We start from the raw sequence: 24229 nt of genomic DNA, 5'->3' as shown, positions 1-24229 counted from the left end.
GAAATCATTCTAAGATTCAAGTCATTCTTTAAAACCTTTCAAATGCAGATAAACAAACTAAAACAGCACTGTTTATATCTAATATAAGCCTTAACTATAGAACACTATTACAGTGATTATCTATTTCCAATTCTCTCACTCCTCTATTAGATCATAATACAAAAGGCAAGAACCATCCATTTTTTGCCAACTTCATACCTCTGGCCCTGCAGGGTTCTTGAGACATGGGCATACTAATAATTATTAGCTCAAAGATGAATTAAAAGTTCAAGTAAAAGCTTTTTCTGGTTGAAAGGAATTATTTCCATATATTCAAAATGTTTTTAATTATACGGAACAGTACTCTGAGAAAATTATGTCTAAACTTAAAAATAAAATAACCCTCACTGTACTTCTTTGAAATCTCAGTACTGCCAATATAGCTGGTTTCTGTTCTGGGTTATACTTTACCTACATGACCTAGTCACACATAAGTTTATCCTTTCCTTTAAATTTAGCTTATATTTTGTGGCATTATGATGAGTTAATTTTTTTAGTTTCATTCAAATCAATGACTTTGAATTTTTCATTAAGTACTTGTGTTTACTTTGACACTTTACAGTCAGTCAGTGGGGGATATGGTGCAAATAACCTAAGAACTATGTCCTTTAGATAGTTATGTGGTATTACTTGAGCTACTTAAAAATAAATACTGCCTATGGTCAAATGCTGTACCGCTGATCTGTATCAGAATATGTAATCTTTAAGGCCAGATGTGGCATCCTATTCTTTGATATATCTCCAGTATCTGTTACAACAAGAACCTAGTAGATAAACATTACTTCTTGGTATCCAAACAGCATGAGTTTATGGAAGACATATGCATAAAACAGATTTGTTAAGCCAAATTTAGTATATATTATTAAAGCTAACAATAAAATTTCTCATCATGTTCATTGAATATACAATATAATTTATTATTGGGACAAGATAACAGAGGGTTCCAATCTGTGAATTTGGAAATTGAACATTACACTTTCTATAGATGAAACAGTTTTAAATTAAAGATCATCAGTGAAACAGCTTTTTTAAAAGCCCTCTTAGTTTCATAAAAATAGTAAAACAAAGAACACATTTAACCTGTATTAATAGCAGGATATTATTTTGAATGTTTCTTTTTTTTTTTTTTTTTTTTTAAATTTTTTTATTTATTTATGATAGTCACACAGAGAGAGAGAGGCAGAGACATAGGCAGAGGGAGAAGCAGGCTCCATGCACCGGGAGCCTGACGTGGGATTCGATCCCGGGTCTCCAGGATCGAGCCCTGGGCCAAAGGCAGGCGCTAAACCGCTGCGCCACCCAGGGATCCCTATTTTGAATGTTTCTGATGAGCTTTATTTATTAGTATTTTAGATTTTCAGTGTCTTAACATAAACAAGACTTTAATTTCATATTATTCAAAGCAATGCACAAATGTTTACTGAAGTTATTACAAACATAGCACCTAAATGCTTTTCTTAATGTTTTAAAGGGTATATATATACAATATAAAAAACGAACACTCCATTCTTGTGAACTATGTTATGGCAGTTACATTTTGTCTGATGTCAAATCTCTGTTAGTTTTCACTACGCTTTTTAGAATAATACTTATGATCATGTTTGACTGAATTTACTTCTTAGACAAAATCCTAACTAGAAATTTATTTTGTTGGCTGTCAAAAAAAAAAAAAAGTATTAAAAAAAAAAAAAAAAAGCAAAACTCAGGAAGGAATGAAAAGGGAAAGAAAAGGAAGGAAGAAGAGATGGAGGGAAGAAAGATATGTACCAAATGAAAATAAACACCTGATAAATATCCTTACCTTCACTTTTCCTTTCTGCTTGTTTTGCTGCATTTTCTACTTTTTTTTGTTTTGCTGCTAAGAGTTCCCGCTTTAACTGTCTTGCTTCTTTTCTGAGTTCATCACTATAAACCAAAAACAGTTATGTAAGTATATAATACAGTGAGAAAGAAAACTGTCTAGCAAAAACAGGATTATTGGTTTTCAGGTACACTAAGTATCTAAGAGAAACAAAATGTAATTCATTTTGCTTCTTACATGTGTATTATGATATGGACACACAGATAAAGAATATGGTAAAAGCTGCAATTTTTCATAATAGCAATATGAATTACCTATAAAAAAATCCCTTTCAAATATATAAAACAGAAACAGGTAAGTGATAAATGATCCACTTTTCTCCTAATTCACCTGCAAATTTAACATTCTAGTTCCAGTGTAATAAATCTTGGAGATCCTGAATCAAAACAAAACTTTAACAGAAATTCTATTTGCTAAACCCGGACATATACAAAAAGATGTGGCTTTAAAACTTGATGAATCCCTGAACTGGCACCAGAAGCTACCATTTATTAAGCAATTCCATGCTAGGTGCAGTGCTAAAATGTTTTAAACTGAATTTTTAAAACTCAACTAGTTTTTAACACACTCAATACCACAATTCTACCCTTTGTGTGAAATCTAGCAGGCTGACGTATTCTGATTATTAATACAATCATATATTAAAGGTAAACTGAGATGTAATACTGACTGTTACAAGTCCCTACATGACTGGTTTCTACACGCCAGTTTTAGGGGAGATTCACATTCCTATGCTCTGTACCCATGACATGAAACCTTAGGGTCATTTGTGGCCTGTCAAAACTTTGCATTTCCTATCTGTGAATGTCAGGCATCCACTCTATTTCAGTAAAAGCTAGAGTGAATAACAGATATTCAAAGAACATTGTAAACTTGAGTAGGTTAACAAGTTTGGAGAAGGTCTAAAAGATACTCAAGCCATCTTTCACAAAAGCTGAAAGATTTTGTGAAATCTTAAGTCTAAATAGCTCCATACTGACAACCTTTGTGTTTCTTCTTGATCCCCAAATCTTATACATTTTTTTCCTCGTTTAAATCACTGTCTTAAGGGCACCTGAGTGGCTCAGTTGGTTAAGCGTCTGCCTTCAGCTCAGGTCATGAGCCTGGGGTCCTGAGCCCCACATTTTGTTCCCTGCTCAGTGGAAAGCCTGCTTCTCCCTCCCCCTCTACCCCCTGCTTGTGCTCTCTCTCCCAAATAAATAAAATCTTAAAAAAAAAAAAAAAAAAAAAAAGCCATTGTCCTGTATCAGTTACCAAAGTGCATTACTCAGTTCTTTTGACCTCTTATCTACATCCAACACATATAGCCATGTTTTCTATCTGCTTGGCCTCCAAGATCCTGGATTCTGAAACTTCCTCCTCTGATCAAAATCTATTTCCTTTTTAACTTTGTCTTTCATTCTTATTGAACCTGTGCTCATTCATATTAAAATGAAAGCTAACACTTTCACAGTTCATAATCCATCAGCCCTATTCTTACCCACCAGGCTCTCTATCCATTTTAGATATGGTTGGCTGTTTCACTGATATCTTCACCAGCACCGTTAATCTTCTTGTTTGCTCTTATGAACATGCCATAATCACCTAGAAGAACTTGTTTACAACATGCTCTGAGACAAGGCTCCAGAGAATATGATTTTGTTAGATGTGAGATATTGCCTGGGAATTTGCCCTTGTAACAAGTTCCCCAGGTGATTCCAATATGCGTGTAAGTTTGGGATTTAGTACGTAAAAACCGCCCGATAGCAATGATCTTCTCTTCCTTACAACTCCAAGCACGCCTGCTTCACTGATCCTTTCATTCAGCCAAACAACATACTCAAATTTCCCTGGATTCTGCTCCAATCAAGTGATGATATCTTCACCAGGGGATTCCTTGCCTGAATGAACAGTTTATGTATAGAGTTTACTTTATCAACCTCAAACTTCTTAATCTCTTGCAATCTATCCTCCTTATACTCTACTGAGACTGCTTCTGAATCAACTAAGTTCAATGGCCTTTTCTCAGTCTTCCTTTTCCTCTTCGGCTTTTTTGTCATTCAATATTAACCCCTCCTTCCTTCTTGAAATTCTATTCTAATCAGACTATGTACCACTTTAGTTGTGATTCTCCAATTCTTATTCTCTTAATTACTCCTTCTGTTCTCGACCTATCATTCTTGGCATTTTTCTCATTTCTATACCCTGTACACTGGCATTTTTATCTAACCTCATAACATCAAATGTCATTTTTATATAAGTTATTTCCAAATCTAGATGTTTTGCCCTGATTTTTTAGTCCTGCATTAAAAAAAAAAAAAAAAGATTTTATTTATGTATTTGAGGGAGAGAGAACAAGCAAGGGGAGGGGCAGAGGGAAGGGAAAAAGCAGGCTCCCCACTGAGCTCAACATGAGGCTCGATCCCAGGACCTTAGGACCATAACCCAAGCTGAACGCAGGCGCTTAACTGACTGAGCCATCCAGGTGCCCCTGGGCCTGCTTTCTGTTATAAATCTTCATGTACATTAGTGCTGCCCAAAAGAAATATAAGGTAAGACATACATGCAATTTTAAGTTTCCTAGCAATGACATTTAAAAAAATGGTAAAAGAAAACAAGTTAAATTAATTTAAAAAATTTATCTTACCTCAATAATTTAGTATGTCCAAAATGTCATTATTTCAACATGCAACCAATATCAAAATATAATACAATATTTTATATTCTTTTTTGTACTGAATGTTCTAAATCTGGTATGTATTTTACACTTACAGAACATCTCAGATTAAAATAGCCACATTTCAAGGGCCCAGATCTAGATGGATAGTGGAGGCTAGACACTGCATAATTACAAACTTCCTGTGTTCAAACTTGAAGACATCTCCTCCCTGCCCAAATCTGTTCCTTTCCCCCAAGTCCCTATTCGATTGTGGAACCATTTTCCTCCTAATGACTAGACTTTAAACTTCCTCTGGGATTGTTTCCCTACCCTTTCACTGAATCACTGTCGAAGTATATCATTTTCCGATCTTTTTTTTTTTTTAATTTTTTATTTATTTATGATAGTCACAGAGAGAGAGAGAGAGAGAGAGAGAGAGAGAGAGAGAGAGAGGCAGAGACACAGGCAGAGGGAGAAGCAGGCTCCATGCACCGGGAGCCCGATGTGGGATTCGATCCCGGGTCTCCAGGATCGCGCCCTGGGCCAAAGGCAGGCGCCAAACCACTGTGCCACCCAGGGATCCCTTTCCGATCTGTCTTATATAGAACTACTCCTCTTGATTCTCAACATCCATGCCTAATTTAGGCTCTCACTGTGTATTCCTCAGATAAATGTAATTACTTCCTATTTCTTGAAGTTAAACGAGCACAGGGAATAGCAACCACATCTTTGCTTTATCCACTAAATACCATTATCTTTTTATTATACTATTTGAAAGAATTTAATTTGGAAAGTAATTCAGACATTTAGATGATGTTTTCTGAATACTAAGGTCTTTGAGGGGAAGATTATTTTGAAATTGAATAGGAAATGCTGCATGATAGCTAAACAAACTAGTTATGAGAGTCATTTGAAATATGCAAAGAATGAGAGGCAGTGACAGTATAAGCTGACAGAGTCAGTAAAGTGCAATTATCAAAATATTAGTTTTGAATTCAGAAAGTCCTAATTTAAAAATTAACTCTATTACTTATTATCTGAGTGACCTAAGAATAATTACTTAACTTCTCCAAGACTCAGTTTCTTCAAATATAAAATGGAGGTAAGATATTTAAAATATTGGGCACCCAATACATGTTCAAAAGATGGTAGCTTCTATTCTTTAGATCATGTTGAAAATAGCACTACAGTTAAGGGTTGTTTGTGATGTAGCCATATTTCTTTATTATGTTAGTTACTATAAATAAATGTTACTTCTACTATATGTGAAGATCAACTCTGTTCACAATTTTTATAAAGGGCAATGCACACATAATGCCAGCTTCTAAAGATCTATCCTTAAATAGCCGAAGGCTTGGATGCACTATTGAAGGAGCCATAATAACATACAAACTGAATAAGGATGAATAAAAACTCAAAAAAGATAAAGTGAGACAGAAAAGGGAAGGTCTATAAGATGATTCAAAATTGCTTCATTATGTTGAATTTTTCAAATGATTCAGAATTTACAACAGTGTTAAAATCTTTCAGACTACTGAAACAACACTATCTGTTGGTACTTGTGGAATACATAACTCCTGGAATGAAGTGCAAGCTTTTAAAGTAGTTCTTAGGTCACAGTCTAATTTTAGGGTTCCCAATCTTATATTCTCTGGAATATAATCTTCAATATTGCCCAAGTTAATAATGGAACTGTAAACATGATACATACAGACTCCGGATTCTTTATGTGGTTTCTTACTTAGTTTGCTAATTACTCACTGAATGAACAGTACATTTAGACTTGAATACCTGATTCTTAAGCTGAATGTTTTTTATACAGAAGACACTATGAATAAGTAACTACACAGGAAAGTTTTTATAACTATAAAGTGTGTATTTTCATCAGACTGTTCATATCACTTTATAGAAGTAGTTAAAAGCTTGCAATGTTTTAAATTGTGCAGCTTTTCAACTTGAGGTTGAAGATTTAAAATAGCAACAACACTTACCTTGCATAATTTTCAGTTTTTATTTTTCCCCAGATGCTTTAAAAAAAATATTTTATTTATTTATTTTAGAGAGAGTGAGAGTGAGCATGAGTGGGGGAAGGGGCAACAGGAGAGGGAAAGAGAAGAGAATCCCAAACAGACTCCCTAAAAGAGTGTGGAACCTGATGTGGAGATCGATCTCACAACCCTGAGATCATGACCTGATCTGAAAACAAGAGTTAGATGCTTAAACAACTGGGCTACCCAGGCGCCCTCCCAGATGCTTTTCTTTTCTTTATTCCAGGAATGTGCCTTAGGAAAATTCTGAGTTATATCTGTTCTTTTTTCTTATACCATGAGAAGTATCTTAATATTAGGGTGATGAACTCCAACACTGGCCTTTTCTAACATTCACCTCCAAAAAAAAAAAAAAAAAGAAAAGAAAAAGGACCTTATGTTTGACAGGCTTTTGAAAAGAACTTTATGAAAATGAAGTGGACAATGGACAATAAATGAATTTGTTTAGAGATGTTATTAAGCAAGCTGACAGCTAAACATATGTCCATTACAGATCATTGTTTCTTGGACCATAGATACAGTATTTGCAGTTAGCTTATGCCTGCTATTTCCTAACATCTGATAAGAATTCATAACACATGGAAATGATTGCAAAGCAAACAGTACACCCTTCATGGTTTTCAGTCTGCTGCCTTAAAACAAAGATACCGAATCTGCTTGTAATGAAACAACGGCTTGGCTGTTGATGAAATAATAAAATAGCATAATAATGGCCTATCAGATCCATTAAAACTACAGATGTATGGCACGATTTTTAGCCTTATAGTATCATCAGCAGACGCGGGGAATGGAGGTTTAGCATGGATCAGAAGGTATCATAATATGTTGTAGTATACACATGAATTGTGAAAATATATACATATATTCAGGAAATAGCTAACCTATTATATTAAATCAGGGAAACCGACTGTATGTTTACCTAGTACCAGCAGTCTGGCCTTAGACAACTATGTTAAAGCAATTTGAGTCTCAGTTTCTGCAACTCAAAATGTGAAAAATAGTAAGGCTGTAAGAAATGAATACAATTCCATAGAAATTGCTTAGCATAGTTAACATGATGCTTGGCCCAGAATATGTACTCAACATTGGTTTGCTTCTATTATCACTATTTTTCTCATCCCCACCACAAACACCATTTCTGTTTTTACTATTTACAGAATCAATTACTGATGAACTGAGACATTAGGCTAACTAGAGATTAAAATGGCAAATTCTTTTATTTTTCTCATGAATGCATAGATTTCAAAAGCTTACTGATAAGTTTTTGGGTTTGATGCACTGCTTGGATTAAATACCATATGCTATGAAAATGAAAAATGCAACAGTTCAAAAAATCTAAAAATTACAAAATTCCCATATTCTAACTCTGGTTACTAAACACTTGGAACTGAACTGCTTTTCTTTTTTTCATTATAATCTAGTTGAGAAGGTGAAGAATTAACTAGTCAAGAAAAGTACATATATTTACAAATTCTGTGAGGTAGGCTAACAGAGAACCTACCTTACTTTTAGTCTACGTGATCTTAGAAGGCATCTATCAAAAGATGAAGGGTGTACTCTGAGAGATATAATGCTCTACATGTCTTTCATAATCTGTTACACCAATATGTAGGAATAGAAGACTGCAATTTGGAAAGAAGGAGTCTAAATGCACCTGCATATAGCCTTCAGACTTAAAATCTTACTCATTTCATGTGAAAGATCACATTTATTTCTAAATAAAAAGTTTACACATCTGATGTAGATTGCCATTAATCTTATAAGGTCTCCTTCACATCTTAGAAAGTTTTATTCTTTTCCAAAAAGCCTAAACAGTGAATCCTGCACAAAATCATAAAATGTCCATAACAGTAGGTGGTATTGCTATTCTGTCTAAAACCAAGTAAGAAGTTCAGAATCAAGCATGTTATTTTACGGCAAGATCTTGGCTTAGCTAATATTTCACAGAAGTGGAGTAAATTTGTTGTGGCAGAAATTCGGTCTTTAGCCATATGTCTATTCCACAATCCAACTTTACAAATGATATTAACTCAATATGAAAAACATGAGATTTCCATTTCCAGTAAGGCAACATACAAGGAAACCTGAAAATTTTCTTGCAATCAAACACTCAGAAGAGCTGAATAGATTTAAATAGCTGAATACATTTATAAAAATGTAATACATGCATAACTTAGCTCTTTAAATACATAGCTTAGTTTGCTAAAAACCAAGGGGTTGAAAAATAAGAAGACTGAGAACCAGAGCAAGAAGCACGGCAACTATTATTGGGGTACTCTGAGTTAAGTGGTCTTAGTAACCCAGGATTGTAGGTTTTAACATGGGGCTTTAGTCATGAGGATCGAAGTATACTCCTACACATAAATTTAACGATTCTCCACTCATTGGAAAGCTCAGAATAAACATATCTACTAAAAAAAAACACAGGAAGACTATAAAGAAGGTTGTCTCTTTCAGGTCCATGCAGGTAAGCAGACTCTCAAGCTAATATTCTCAGGATATCTAAGGAGGATTTTTAATCAAGGGTTCCCGAGTGGCTCAGTAGGTTAAGAATTTGACTTCAGCTCAGGTCATGATCCAAGGGTCCTGGGATTGAGCCCCACATCAGGCTCCCTGCTCAGTGGGGAGTCTGCTTCTCCTTCTCCTTCTGCCCCTCCCCCCCGCTCAATGCTCTTTCTCAAATAAATAAATAAAATCTTAAAACAACAACAACAAAACCCACTAGTGAGCTATTATACTGTAATGTGCCTGTTGCAACAAAAGGCAAATTCTCTCTGAAGGAAGAAATTTTCAGTCAGATTTCAAAGGACTCTGAAGAGTTCTTTAAAAAACAAACAAACAAAACCTCCCAATAAAAAGATTTCCCAATATACAAGGAAATAAGGCGTTGTGAGAATCAAAGGAACAACAAATAATAATAGAACTTGACCCTCAAAACTTTAGACTGTAAAAATAAAACAAGTATATTTATCACATGGAGAGAATAAAAAATTGAATACAAAATCTACATCAATGACTGGAAGAAGAATCAGAACAACCTTCAAAAGTGATAAAGAAAATAGTTAAACTCAATGAACTAGTGAATAGATGAAAAAAAGAGACTGAGTGAATCAGATATATCTGAAAACACATAACATAGGATACAAAACAGAGAAAAAAAATCAACAACTGTAGGAAGTTAAAAGAAAGGAAGACAGAGTGAGAAAGTCCATTATAAGTGGAACTGCAGAAAGAAAAAACAGAAACTGAAATTGAGACAACGCCTGAGAATTTTTCCAAAACTGATGAAAAATAATAGTCTTTAGATTCAGGAAGCTCAATGAATTCAAGCAAGATAAATAAAAAGAAAATCCAAATGTAGACATATCATCATCAAAATACAGAACACCACAAATTGATCTTAAAACATCAGGATAGAGGCACCTGGGTGATTCAATGAGGTTAAGCATTCTACTCTTGCCTTCAGCTCAGGTCATGATCTCATGGGTCCTGGAAATCAGTCCTATGTTGGGCTGGCTCATTGCTTAGTGGGGAGTCTGCTGGAAGATTCTCTTTCTCTGCCCCTCCCCCCATGTGCCTGTGTGCGCTCTCTCCCCTAAATAAATAAATAAATAGATAAATAAATAAATAAATGATTTAAAAAACCAGCATAAACATGGATAAATCACTTAAAATTAAATTCACCGTTTTCTTTGATAGAGCAAGTAGCTGGACATATTGTAAAACTAGTCATGGACTTATTCAATATAAAATGATGTCTTTCATTATTGTCATTAAAAGCAAAGGACAGGGGGATCCCTGGGTGGCGCAGCGGTTTGGTGCCTGCCTTTGGCCCGGAGCGCGATCCTAGAGACCTGGGATCGAATCCCACGTCAGGCTCCCTGCATGGAGCCTGCTTCTCCCTCTGCCTGTGTCTCTGCCTCTCTGTCTCTCTCTGTGTGACTATCATGAATAAATAAAAAATAAAATATTAAAAAAAATAAAACATTAAAAAAAAATAAAAGCAAAGGACAAATAATGGCTTAATGCTTAAACAAAAATGATTATGGATTAGTTGTAACTAGCTTAACTATTTCAAGAATGCAAAATAACAGGTCAAAGTTAAGCTTGGGATATATTTCTACTAATATACTATAAAATAGGTGCTTACCCACTTTCTGGCTTATCATGCTGCCTTGAGTATAAAGCAGAAGACAAACCAATACAGGTGTAGGATAAATGGGTGGGCTAGGAGGTAGAAGAAGTACTAGCAGCAGTAATATACAAGACCGATTGGCATTTAGCTAACAGCACAATCTGAGTCAACACCACGATGTGACTGCCCAAAAAAGTATGTATGATCATAGGTCTCATTAAAAGTACAGTATTCCCAATATGCATGTTACATCTTTTGCAATTGTTCCACAGTCCTTGGATATTCTGTTCTATTTTGTTCAGTCTTTGTTCTCCTAGGTTTTTGGTCTTCAAAGAATCTATTGATATATATCCTCTCGCTCAGAGATTCTTTCCTCTGTGTCTAGGCTACTAGTAAGCCCAATGAAAAGCATTCTTCACTTCTCTTACAGTGTTTTTGATCTGTAAGATTTCTTTTTGGTTCCTTCTCATCATTTTGGTCTTCATCTCCCTGCCTACATTACCTGTCTGTCCTTTCATGTGGTCTACTTTAACCAGTAGAGCTCTTAGCATATTAATGATGGTTGTTTCAAATTCGCAATCTGATAATTCCAACATCCTTGCCATATCTGGTGCTGATGCTTGCTCCATCTCTTCAAATTGTGTCTTTTGCCTTTTGGTATGCCCTGTAATTTTTTTCCTGGTAGCCATTCATGATATATTAGGTAAAAGGAATTGTTATAAGTAGGCCTTTAATAATGTGGTAGTGAGGTGTGGGAGGGGATGCCCAATAGTACCATGATTAGATATTAGTCTTTTAGTTATCCTATACCTCTGGACTATGACTTCACAAGTGTTTCTCAGACTTGTTTATTTGTCCCCCATTAGGTGTGGGCAAGATGGCTACAGTTGACTAGAATTTATGTTTTCCTTCTCCCACATGGAAGGCTAGAGGGAACTGGAATTAGGTGTTTCATTTCTCCCATAAGGAGGGATAGAGCTAGAGGGAGTTGGCTATTTCCCTTCCCCCAGGTAAGTTAGGCTCTGATAATTGCCCAGCAGGTTAGGCTCTCTAGTTAACTAGTTTTCTCTAAAGACAAGCAAGAAGAACACCATATTCCATTATATTTTAAAATGGTTCCTTTTACCCTTTTCTGGAGGAATCACTAGGGATTTTTCTGTTATATTTACTATAAGAACTTAGTTGAACTCTCAGAGGTATAGCTCACAATATTGTGGGGAGGCCTCTGTATAACTGTGTCCCCCTGGAGTCTTTAGCTCTCACATTTGTCCACACAGAGCCTCCAGCAATTCAATTATAGTTCAGGCTTCTCATCCCAGCACTGTTTCCATAGCCGTTTCTCCTTGTGCTAAGGTGAGCTGCAATTCCCTGTGGTCACCTGTCTGTCTCTCCAATACTGAAGGCAGAAGTTTGCCCTGTCCTGTTTCCTCATCTCTGGTAGTGACTCAAGAAGAGGAAAAAAAGCAAGATTAAAACATTTTATTTTAAAAAGAATTTAGTTTTATTTTACTTGAATTTAACATAATACTAAATGGAAGACTAAAAAAAAAATTCTAAATTTATATAAATGCTTGTGTCCAGAGATTTCCTAAGAAAGTCTTCCATTTTATGAAAAAATGTCATAGAAATATTAAAAAATTGGATTTTATTTTAAATGACATGATTCAATTTTAGGCTGTACTGATTAACTTCCTGACTTAAACGTTGAGGAAATTAAAATACTTAACATTTTTTCCACTTTTTCCTTCCTCCATTTTCCAATTTGGGTTAGTTACATTATTGTTTTTATGTTGTCAATGTTAATAGCATGTATATATAGAATTTTCAGTTACATGGTCTTAGTTTCATATGAAAATGGATTTATTGTTCACCACCATCACTTTTTCCCCTAGTCCTCAGTTTAAGAAATGTTTGGAATAATGTTCACCTGCTGTTAATAATAGTTATTTCTGGATGTAGGTGTATTGTTTCGGGTTTCCTATTTTCTTCTTGCTCTGATATATGGTCTTAATTTTTTATGAGTAGGCATCATTTTTACAAAAAATAAATTAAGACATTTAGAAAAAAATTTAATGAGCTACATTTATTACAGTATCAAACACTGTGAGTCAATATGTAGTAACGGATAAATAAACATAGGGATAAACTAAGGGAAAAATGGTATCAGAATACTAATCCTAGGAATCTGAGAGATATATGGAGGCTAGAGAAGAGGAGAACTTTTATGGGAAGACATTTCGAACGTAACATAAAGAATAAAAACCACTAAGAAAACTGCAACAGATAAAATAATGGATACTGAAAAATGATGAGTTAATTTTTGTAAAGGTCCTACTTAGCACAAATAAGCATTATGTAAATTATTTATTAAAGATTTCCCTTTTCCCACAGTATTCTTGCTAAGTTTGTTTTACATACATCACAATGACTTCAAAGTTATGTAAAAGTATGAAAATGTGAACAAATGATTTTAAATAGAGTACATGATATGAATTAAATGAGGGAAGAAAGTGAGGTAGAAGTTTTTCTGGCATTCAACTAGACTTTCATCAGCATGGATTAGAATTACACAAATTGGGTGCTATAGGATCATTTATTTATACAGTGTTTCTTTCATAAATGGAGTTGCATGTGGGTGGGCCTTTTAAATCACTGAAACTTCCCATTTTAAGTTTAGGGACCGTTGGCCCTGCCTTCTTATCTAATGCATGGAGAGACACTGGGGTCCCTCCTTCACCTGTAAGCCCCTTTCATGTGGCTCCTGGACCATTTGTGATGAGGACAAAAAGTACATCATAAGCTTCTATTCCACTGGAGAATGAGTCACACTGTTGCAGGTCTATAAAATCAAATCTAATCTGAGTGTAGCCTTTCTGATAGTAACTAAAAGATGGTGGTGGTGATTATGATGGTGATAATGATGTCATATCTTATTTTTCTAATTTTAATTTCAGACTCTTCTCACTGGGTGGGTGGGAGTTCCCAAGTTCCCCAAGAAGTACTTTGCTTGCTTTTTCAAGACAGATGAGCCATTAGATAAATGGTGCTCTTACTTACCTGACTTTGAAGATTACCCTTCCTATTTGCCTAGTCTAATGAGCAAGCTTAGACTCTTTTGGTACAGATGCCTTTCCAGATCAAGTTTACTGCATCCTTTTGACCTTGGGACACTGATTTGTCTTGCCTTCAAGTCAGTCTCCAACTAGAGTCAGGGTAACTTTTTAAAGCTCACATTTGATCTTATGGATTCTTTGCTACAGCATCCTTTGATGCTTAAAGCTCATACTTATTAACTTTACTACACGGTTCTTCATGGTCTTAGCTATGCTTTATTCTCTAGCTCTATCTCTGATGCCTCACCCCTTGCATGCATTCCACACATTCTCAAATCCCATTAGTTCTTAGAATGTATCATAATCTTTGACACCTATTCCTTGTGGCCTATACCGTAACTCCTCTCTTTCACCTCCTTTCCACTCAGATCTCAGTTTCCATGCCGCTTTCTCTGCAGAGACTTCTGAATTCCAATACTGGCACACAAATATACAATACACTCCCTATATTTATCCTGTCACATTTACAATACCATATTTTAACTGCCTGTTACTTCTTTGTAATATACATTAGTCTAATAAAACCAAGTCATTTTACTTTTGTAACCCAAAAAACTAGCACAGAATCTGACACATAAGCAATATTCATCACTCAGTAAATATGTCAAATAGTACACTAACACTAAAAAAATAATTCATTTCTCTTAAGCATGGGCAAAATGTATCAATACTAAGTGTGTGAACACTTTAACTCAGCAATTCTAGGCATGTATTGTAAGGTGCCAAAAGTATTCAAGCACCTGGACAGATGTAAAATGTGCTGCTGTTCATTATAACACTGTTTATAATGGGAAATGTCTATTTAAAATAATTATGCTACATAACACAGATTATATAATAAAGACAGAGTATTATTTGATTTATACAGAATTATGTGTTTGGAAATGTGTGTATGCCTACACACAAAAACAAAAATAGGAGCACTTGGCTGGCTCAGTCAGAAGAGCCATGCGACTCTTGATCTTGGGGTCATGAATTCAAGCCCCACATTGGGTGGAGTAACTTCAATCAATCAATCAATCAATCAATCAATAAACTTAAAAAACAAAAAAGGAGGGGCGCCTGGGTGGCTCAGTCAGTTAGGCACCTGCCTTTGGCTCAGGTCATGATCTCGGAGTCCTGGGACAGACCCCCACATAGGGCTCCCTGCTCAGTGGGGAGCCTGCTTCACCCTCTCCCTATTTTGCTCCCCCTGTTTGTACCCTCTCATTCTCTCTTTCAAATAAATAAATCTTTAAAAGACACACACACACAAAGAAAAGTCTTATCAAAATGAAAACAATGATTAGCTCTGTAGAGTGCAACGCCATGTGATGATTTTATAAACAATTCATATTATAAAGATTAACCTATTTCTGTTCAGAAAAAGAAAAAGTTTCCCTTTTTTAGGGGGACTATTTCAAATGATTTCCTTGGAATATCCATGATAGATATTATGGCCCATTGTTCCTTCTGTACTCTTTTTCAAAATTAAAAAAAAAATTAAAGAAGTTAATCAATTAAAAATATTCTAACACCCAGGACACTTAATGCATGATCTTTACTGATTTTTGATTTCTACAGTGGTCTCACCGAATACTCTTAAAATCTTATTTTAGTAACGTATATTAAGTCAAGCACAGGAGATAAGGTGTGGCATATCTGAATGCTTACACAACATTTACATTTAGATTTTTCTATTTGCAAGACATATGAAATTTAACATAAAGTATACTCCCATTTGTACTAATAAGTTTACTACTATAATGACAGTATTCAGTCTTTAAACAAAAGGTTCTTAAAAATCTCCACTGCGATTTAATTATCCATTACTGTGGATAAACAAACTCACTTTATGAATTTGATGAAACTACAAGTCCAGGTCACTACAAAAACATTTTCCTCACATTTGATCTCACCTCTCCAACTAAACATTTGAAGCCTACGATATATGCTTCTGTTCCATGGCTCTAAGCCACTAAGGATGTTTTGGAGAAGGAATATAAACTTTCATAGTTTTTTAAAGCTTCTTTCCTATCCTAAAGGCCATGGGGGCAAGGAATGGGGGGAAGAACTAAGGAAACAAGCCAAGGTAGAAGAGGAAAGGTTTTACATTTTTTTTCATCAGTAAACAATAATGCTTCAAATTAAGGGAGAGAGGAAAAAAGAACTAGTTTTCTTTCCTTTCTAGATACATAAACCACACAGTGCAGTATGAGTACTGTGGATACAATAGGCATTAAGCCACAGCAGGGGCCGTTGGTTTGTGCATCCTGACTTTTCTAAAAAAAAAAAAAACTTTCACCTACATTGTGGCTAAAGATATGCTCTAAATTAAGCTGCAGATTTTCTGCTTCTAGAACTCTGTCTGGCATTTAGCTGGCAAGTTGCATTCTCAGAGGACTAGTGATGGGATGCAAGAATGGACTCATCCCCAGGATACTGCTGCAGAAAAAGCCAGTTTTTCTATCCTGTGAGTCTGTGTAGGATTTAACCTTTCTGTGGGTTTCCTACTCTCTTACCACCTGGCAGACAAACAAGACCAAAAAATTTGCTTGAACTGTGCTAGACCAGCCCTTCAAGAAAATAAGGACAAGATGTGAGCCAGGAAAAGCACTTTGGAAACTACTTGCACCTAATAAAAACATATTTTTAATTTAGCTAATGTGAAACCCAAAGTAGTTCAATCCAAATGGAAAAGATGCTTTATTTATATTTATGTGAGTTCTTAATTTAGGCTTGATTCATGCTTCATGAATAAAAGCCACCATTTTATAGAATAAGGTGCACATTTGGCTGTGCATCCCTTTGCTTTTCATTAAACCACTATGAGAGATGTGGCAAGATTCAACATTTGTCCTTAATTTTGTCAATAAGCTGAAATTTTCCTTTATTTTTTATTAAAAAATTATAATCAACAAGGTAATATGATTAGAATTTCACATGGTTACTTTTATCTTTTTTTTTCTGTAGTCCCAAAATGTTCCAAGTACTGTGCCAATAAAATAAGCACACCCATGCCTACTATCTCATTTAGTCCCTAGCCAATTGAGCAACTCCAACTAAGGCACCAGATAAAGTAGAGCAAAATGAACCATTCTTTTTTGCACCCTGTCTAAATTCCTCATCCACACAAGTCTGTTTTAGTCACCGAGTTTTGGCATGGTTTTAATACGGCAACAGATAATCAAAACAGGACTATGATATGTAGTCATTTATATATTAATAATCTACCAAGAGGACTCATAAGCAAGAAACTATTGACATCTTTTGAAGAAATTCACTATTATTAGTCATTTCAAATGGTGTCCACAGAGTTGGGTCCACGTATTTTGAGTTAAGAGGTAATACAAGTGTTTACATTACATTATAATTTAAAGTATACTGTTATATATGTACAACACTCAAAAAAATCCATGGGAAATCTTCAGCCAGAAAGATTGATGCTGTTATATTAACATTAAAAACCAAAACATCCTCATGAGATCCAGAGACAGGTACCCATCTTAAAACATAGAACAACCAAAGATAAAAACTGAAAATCTAGCCTGAAAATCTGGAGCCTGGGCTAGCACTTCAGACATCTATCAGTGGTGGTGTGCTATAAAATCATATGGAAGGCAGCACGTGGGGTGGTATCGGCACTCATCCCAACATCCTGGGCAAGCAAAAGCTCTATTTAGACAGATGCAGATTTGTGATGCTTTATTTTCTATAAATGTTAATGACTTTTGCATTTTATTCCTGTTGAGGGTTTAAGTATATTTTAAAATCTAGTATCATCATATTAGGTATTGTAAGTCTTGTACTAATAACATCTGAATTCATTTAAGTATCGACACCTGAATAAAACTGTTTTTTTAAATTTTTTATTTATTTAAAAAAATTTTTTTTGAATAAAACTGTTAAATTGTGATCATCTGTTGTGGTTAGCAATGTAATGGTAGCTTAAGTATGGAACAGTAGTTAAATGTATTGTTATCTGAAGTGAGACTACCTGAATTAAAAGTTTGCTCTGATTTTTTATTTTTATTTTTTGCTTCCCACCATAGCTCCCCCAAAATGCCCTAATAATACTAATTTTACCTTGTAGGGATGCTGAGGGTTTAGTGAATTAACACAGAAGAGTGTGTACACAAGATGTGTTAAATAAATATTTGTTATTATTGTTATATTTTAACTTTACCAACAATAAAATGTTGATGCTGAGGTCAAAATTAATAATCACATTTTAAATTTGCACACTCTGTAAAAGGTCTTGATAAAAATGAGAAAATCAATATAATGGACTCAGTATAGTTCCTGAGACATAATAAACACTTATAATAATAATAGAATCCTAATAGGAAAGAATCTTAAGAAATCATCTGGTTCTGCTTCTAGATGTTGCCTTATTGTTTGTACACAAAGTACCTTCCTCAAACTTTTATATGAATAGTCTGTTTTCTTTTAAAAAATATGCTCAAAACAAACACTCTTAGTGCTTTACCATTCCTGATAGGTCTATTTTCTATCACACTAATGATGTGTGCAATTCCACTCTGAATTCTAATCATGTCTTGTTATCTATTTAATTTTCTTTTCTTTGACCTATCATTTAGAAGCAATGTAACAAACTGTATATTCAGTGTGTATAGTTTAATGAGTTTTGACAGATGTATACACCTGTGTAACCTGAATCCCTAGAACGTTGTCATCGTTCTACCCAGAACGTACAACCCAGAAAGTTGCCTTGTACCCTTTTGCACATAATCTCTGCCATTCCTGCCACCTCCCCACCCCTTGCCCACAACTACTGTTCTCTTTTCTACCACCATCTTAGTTTTGATGTCCTAACAATTCACGTAAATGGAATCAGACAGTATGTTCTCTTTGGTATCAGACTTATTTCACTAAGCACAAAGTGTTTTTTGAGGTTTATGGAAATGACTACAGTATGTATCCGTTTCTTTTTATGCTAATATTTTATCATATGACTACACGTGGCTTATCATTATCCTGTTGATGTAAATCTGGGTTACATCTAGTTTCTGACCATTATGAATATAAGTATTATGAATATACATAATATGTATATGTATACATATATACAAGTCTTTTGTGAATAAATGCTTTCGTTTCTCTTTGATAAACACCTGGGTGTGATAAATACCTATGCATGATGGGACATGGGGTACATGTATGCTTAACCCTAAAAAACTGCTGAATTGCTTGTCATATTTTATATTCCCACCGGAGATTAGCATTTAACAGTTCTGATATGCTGTCTCCTTGCTGAAATTAGGTTTCTCAGTTTTTTTTTCTTTTTTTTTTTTTCAAGCCAGTCTAGGGAGTGTTATCTCACAGTAGTTTATGTTTTCCTGAATATGATATTGAACATTTTTTCATGTGCCACCCATCTGACTTCTGATGAAATGTCTGAGTCCTTACTCCATCTAAAAAGGATTCTAAATACAAGTTTTTACCAAATTTATATGATGCAAATGTCTTTCTCAATCTTCAGCCACCTATTTTTTTTGCATTATCTTTTGATATGCAGTATTTTTAAAATTCTGTGGAAGTCCTTGCTCTCCCTCTAAAGTGCAACTGATATAAAAATGATGTGGGAACCCTGGGTGGCGCAGCAGTTTAGCGCCTGCCTTTGGCCCAGGTCGTGATCCTGGAGACCCGGGATCGAATCCCACGTCGGGCTCCTGGTGCATGGAGCCTGCTTCTCCCTCTGCCTGTGTCTCTGCCCCTCTCTCTCTTTGACTATCATAAATAAATAAAAAATTTAAAAAATTAAAAAAAAATGATGTAAACCAAAGGCACAATTTTTTTTTTAAAGGCACAATTTTAATAATAATTTATTAAATCCCCAAAAGAAACCCAGGATGAGGCCCAAGGTGAGTTTTCAGTAGGAAGCCTAGATCTGTCACTGACTTCTAATCCAGAGTTTCTTCCATTACTCTGATATATCCAACCTAACTAAATGGCTTTCCATTTTTAAGTCTTTTTAAAAATGACTTATTAATAAGGCCATTTTGAATGATTCCTTGACTTCTAGCATTTTAGCAATGTTACCTTATTTGTGCAAATGTGTTATTATCTTGAATCCTTTTTTCAAAGTCAACAAATTGGGTGCTGGCGTGGAACAGGCACTCAATATGCCTAGGTTGCCAAAAGCTGCTAACAGGTCCTCTGTGGGTGTGATTCTTAAATTACCCAACAGTGGGACCCTGTCAGCGGTTCCACTTTTATAGGCTTTGTATTGCTGGATGTCTTAAACCTGATAGCCATTAGGCAAATTCCTGACTGAGCATATCCTGCCCACACATAGGTATTTGTCTTTGTCCTCTTTTGAACAGTGGTAGAACACTAGTCAGTGAGTAAATGTGGTGAAAAAGGAAGTCCAATCTTTATTAGGCAGTGATGAATGAACTGAATACTGAAATTTAAACTGGTAATAAATGGTGCTTCCTAGACTTTATTCTTTCAAACAATATATGGCCCAGATGTTAACTTACTCAAACCTTAAATCAAGCAAGAACTTACAACGTCTCTAATCTGGTACCTTCTCAGAGAGAATGGAATGGAAAATGCATTGTCAACTGACACTTTTCTCTTTGCTATGAAAATATTACTATTCTTTACAGGCTTTTACACATTTATAGATTTTTATCAACATACTTCTATTTTCAACCTAGGCCAGTTACATTAGCTAGCAACATCTGGTCAATCACAAAGTGTTATTGTAAGGAGATCATTTACAGAAATACAATTTAATTCAGATCTGATTTTCAGAATTATAAAAAATAGAGCAGAATTTATTGTATTTATTATACAGAAAGGCTGTGAAAAGACAACTAAGATTAAGTCAGTTTCTTTTTTTTGTCAGTTTCTATTGCTTCCAAAGATTCCTTCAAATGATTATCTTTAACTCAATTTCTACTCCTAAGACTACCAATGACTTAAAATGATCTTTTCTTCTGATGAACATGATATCCCTGAATGATCCAAGTCCCTAAGTTCTTTGAGGAATTACTTTTGCAACTAGAGCAATAAGAGAGCCTCACAAATTTCTAACCCCAAATGTCACTACTGAAAACAAAGACAAAACCTTCCTGAAAAACTAAACTATTAGAAGTTCAGACTGAAATATAGGAACCTATCATATATAAATTTCTGTAAGACAAATATGAAAGTACCATAACAACTCTAAAAATATAGAGGAGATAGTTTTGAGAAAAAAAATTTAAAAACTAACTCTATCCGGAACACCTGGGTGGCTCAGAGGTTGAGCGCCTGCCTTCAGCTCAGGGCATGATCCTGGAGTCCCGGGATCAAGTCCTACATTGGGTTCCCTGCTGGAGCCTGCTTCTCTCTCTGCCTGCATTTCTGCCTCTCTCTGTCTATCTCTCATGAATAAATAAATAAAATCTTAAAAAAAAAAAAAGCTAACTATCAGTTTTAGAGTATGTGCTTATAATATTTCTTCTAATACGGAAAACTATTTGCATTTTCTTTCCAAAATATACTCTACAAAAGTTTTAATTAAAACAAATATATTTCCTTTTCAAAAAACTAAAACAGAACAAGTCAATTGTGTCCCCGGAAATACCGATAATGAATAGGTGGTGGGTGCTAGTGATGTAACTGGTCCATCAAAGGATCCTTTTTTGCTTTTTTTTTTTTTTTAACTTATTTATTCATGAGAGACATATATATATAGAGAGAGAGGCAGAGACACAGGAGGAGGGAGAAGCAGGCTCCATGCCGGGAACCCGACGTGGGACTCGATCCCAGGACTCCAGGATCACGCCCTGGGCCAAAGACAGGCGCTAAACCACTGAGCCACCCAGGGATCCCCCTCTTTTTTGTTTTAAGAGATTGTGAGATATTTGCTTAAAAAAAAAATCCTTAATGTTGGAGACTAAAACCATCTAAAAAAAACAAAAAATATGTATCCAAAAGGATAATCTGTAAGTTTTTTTTGACTAAAAAGGATGTTGATGTTAATAATTCCCCCTAAGCCAAGCTTCCTCCTGCTAGTTGAATTTACATTTGATTTGTTCATATTATGGATTTCTAACAGTTTTTTTTTTCTTTGCTTATCTGTTGGAAATGTAAAACAGTACTGCATTAGATTGGGAAAGAATTTTCTCCCATAAAAGCAAGGGTAAGGGAACCTGTCTGAATAAAAAAGGTTACTCCCATGTGTTTAGTCTGATAGTTGTTCATACTTCCATACACTTATCCTTCTTGTCCTATTAAGTAAACAGAAGAACCTGAACAAGCTTTCTGAAGAATCCTTTTGTATTCAAGCAAATATTATTTATGAAATGGTCATGATAGGGGCATAGCTTAAGTAGGTACAGTGTTATCAGGGTATCCCTAACTACTCACTGTGTAGGCTTGCTTTGGTCATTATTCAATAAACACTTATCTCTGTAAGGTCAAAAGAAGATATTTTACTCATTTAAGCCTAATAGCACTTGGTTTTGATTCATAAATAGTGCATAACTGTACCTCACACATTTCTTATATTATTTTCAAAGAAGGAGTAAATTAATTGAAACCTCATTTTAAACACAGAACTAATGGAGCCCTGCTCTATATCAACACTATCTATATAAGGTGAAACACTTACAAACCACCTATTATGCCAACATGTTCAGCGAAAGATATTTATCTTCTACTTGCAAACACAAAAGTCTCTGAGAATGTTGCTTTCACTCAGTGCTATCAAAAATACTACTTAAAGCATTCTTCTGCAATAATTACTAAGGAGTTAAGACATTCTGCTCTCTTACTTATTCGCAAATCATTTTTTTCAAGTATGACAACAATAAATCTCTTTTTCAAAAGGCCAAGAATTGCTAATTATTATACCATTAATATTAAAGTTACCAAGCATTTATCCAAGATAGCAAAAGTTTAAACATGACCACACTAACTATAAACTTGGCTCAGAGCACCAGTGATCTCATATCAGCCTGTAGGCACTGCAGGGGAGGAAAGGAGAGAAAAACTAAACACCACAATTCTAAATGTAGCAAACTAGAGTATTTTTTTTCTTGACAAGCCTCTTAAAAAAAACAAAACTCCAAAACCTCAATTCCTCGGTACCCTGAATGGTTTTCTTATAGAGGAATCAGCATGTTTGTCTTTCACAGGTATACAAATTCAGTGGACTGAAAGTGAGAAGCAGACTACTAAAGCCATGGATAGTTTATGACCCTAAGCTAGAACAGTGATGGGTGTTTATAAGAATAACACATAAAAGTCAACATCAGTGCTGAAAAGTGGAATATTAATAGTGCAACAGGCATAAGAAGAGCTATTTCTAAGATGGGTCTTTATTTTATCCTAAAGCATAGAACATTGAGTTCATTAATAATCTCTATCCAGGATCAACAATATAAAGCAAACACTTTATGAAAACATAAAAGTTTTAGTACACCTCAACCATGAACTTTTATAATACAGCTGCTATGTGTAGGGTATTGCACAAGGTTCTGAAGTCAAAATTACATCAGTACTCCTCACGTCCATTCAGATAGCTACTGTCAAAACAAACAAATAACAAGTGTTGACAAGAAGTGGAGAAATCAGAACCCTTGTACACTGTTGGTGGGAATATAAAGTGGTACAGCATTATGGAAAACAGTATGGTGATTCCTTGAAAAATTAAAAGTAAAATTACCTATGAACCAGCAATTCCACTTGTGGGTAAATGGTTAATGTCCAAAAGAACTGAAAGTATGATCTCAGAGATATCTGCACACTTATGTTCATAGCAGCTTATCCACAATAGCTAAAATGTGGAAGCAACCCAAGTATCCATTAATGGATGAATGGATGAACAAAATGTGGTACTAAATATGGTGGAATATTATTCAGTTTTAAAAAAGGAATTGGGGGGATTCCTGGATGGCTCAGCAGGTTAGCACCTGCCTTCAGCCCAGGGCGTGGTCCTGGAGTCCCAGGATCGAGTCCACGTCAGGCCCCCTGTGTGGAGCCTGCTTCTCTCTTTAGCTGTGTCTCTGCATCTCTCATGAATAAATAAAAAAATTAAAAAAAAAAAAAAAAGGAATTGGGCACATTGTATAACACAGATGAACCCTGAGGACATTGATGCTAAGTGAAATAAGACCATCACAGAAAGACAAATACCATGCGACCTTACTTGTATGGGGTATCTGGAGTAGTCAAATTAATAGAAATAGAAAGTAGAATGAATCATGGTTGTTGGAACTTGGACAGAAGGGAAAATGGGGAACTAATTAATTGGTAAAAAATTTTAGTTTTGCAAGATGAAAGTTCTGGAGATTGGTTGTACAACACGAATATATTTAACGCACTGAACCATACACTTAAAATGTTTAGGATAGTAAATTTTATGTTGTCTATACGTTACCACAACTAAAAAAATTT

General features: G+C 35.0%; 1 protein-coding gene across 2 annotated transcripts in view; it reads right to left on the bottom strand.

The window, feature by feature from the left end:
* Positions 1-24229, bottom strand: part of CWC27 (CWC27 spliceosome associated cyclophilin) — a 192181-nt gene that overhangs the window by 98697 nt on the left and 69255 nt on the right. For both annotated transcript variants that reach the window (XM_072826627.1, XM_072826625.1), the window contains exon 11: positions 1841-1944. In XM_072826627.1, coding sequence (XP_072682728.1) covers positions 1841-1944 — 104 coding nt within the window. The remainder of the gene's footprint in view (positions 1-1840; positions 1945-24229) is intronic.

The sequence above is a fragment of the Canis lupus genome, chromosome 5, assembly GCF_048164855.1.
Source record: "Canis lupus baileyi chromosome 5, mCanLup2.hap1, whole genome shotgun sequence".
Taxonomy (NCBI): domain Eukaryota; kingdom Metazoa; phylum Chordata; class Mammalia; order Carnivora; family Canidae; genus Canis; species Canis lupus.
This window is presented reverse-complemented; position numbering and strand designations above follow the sequence as displayed.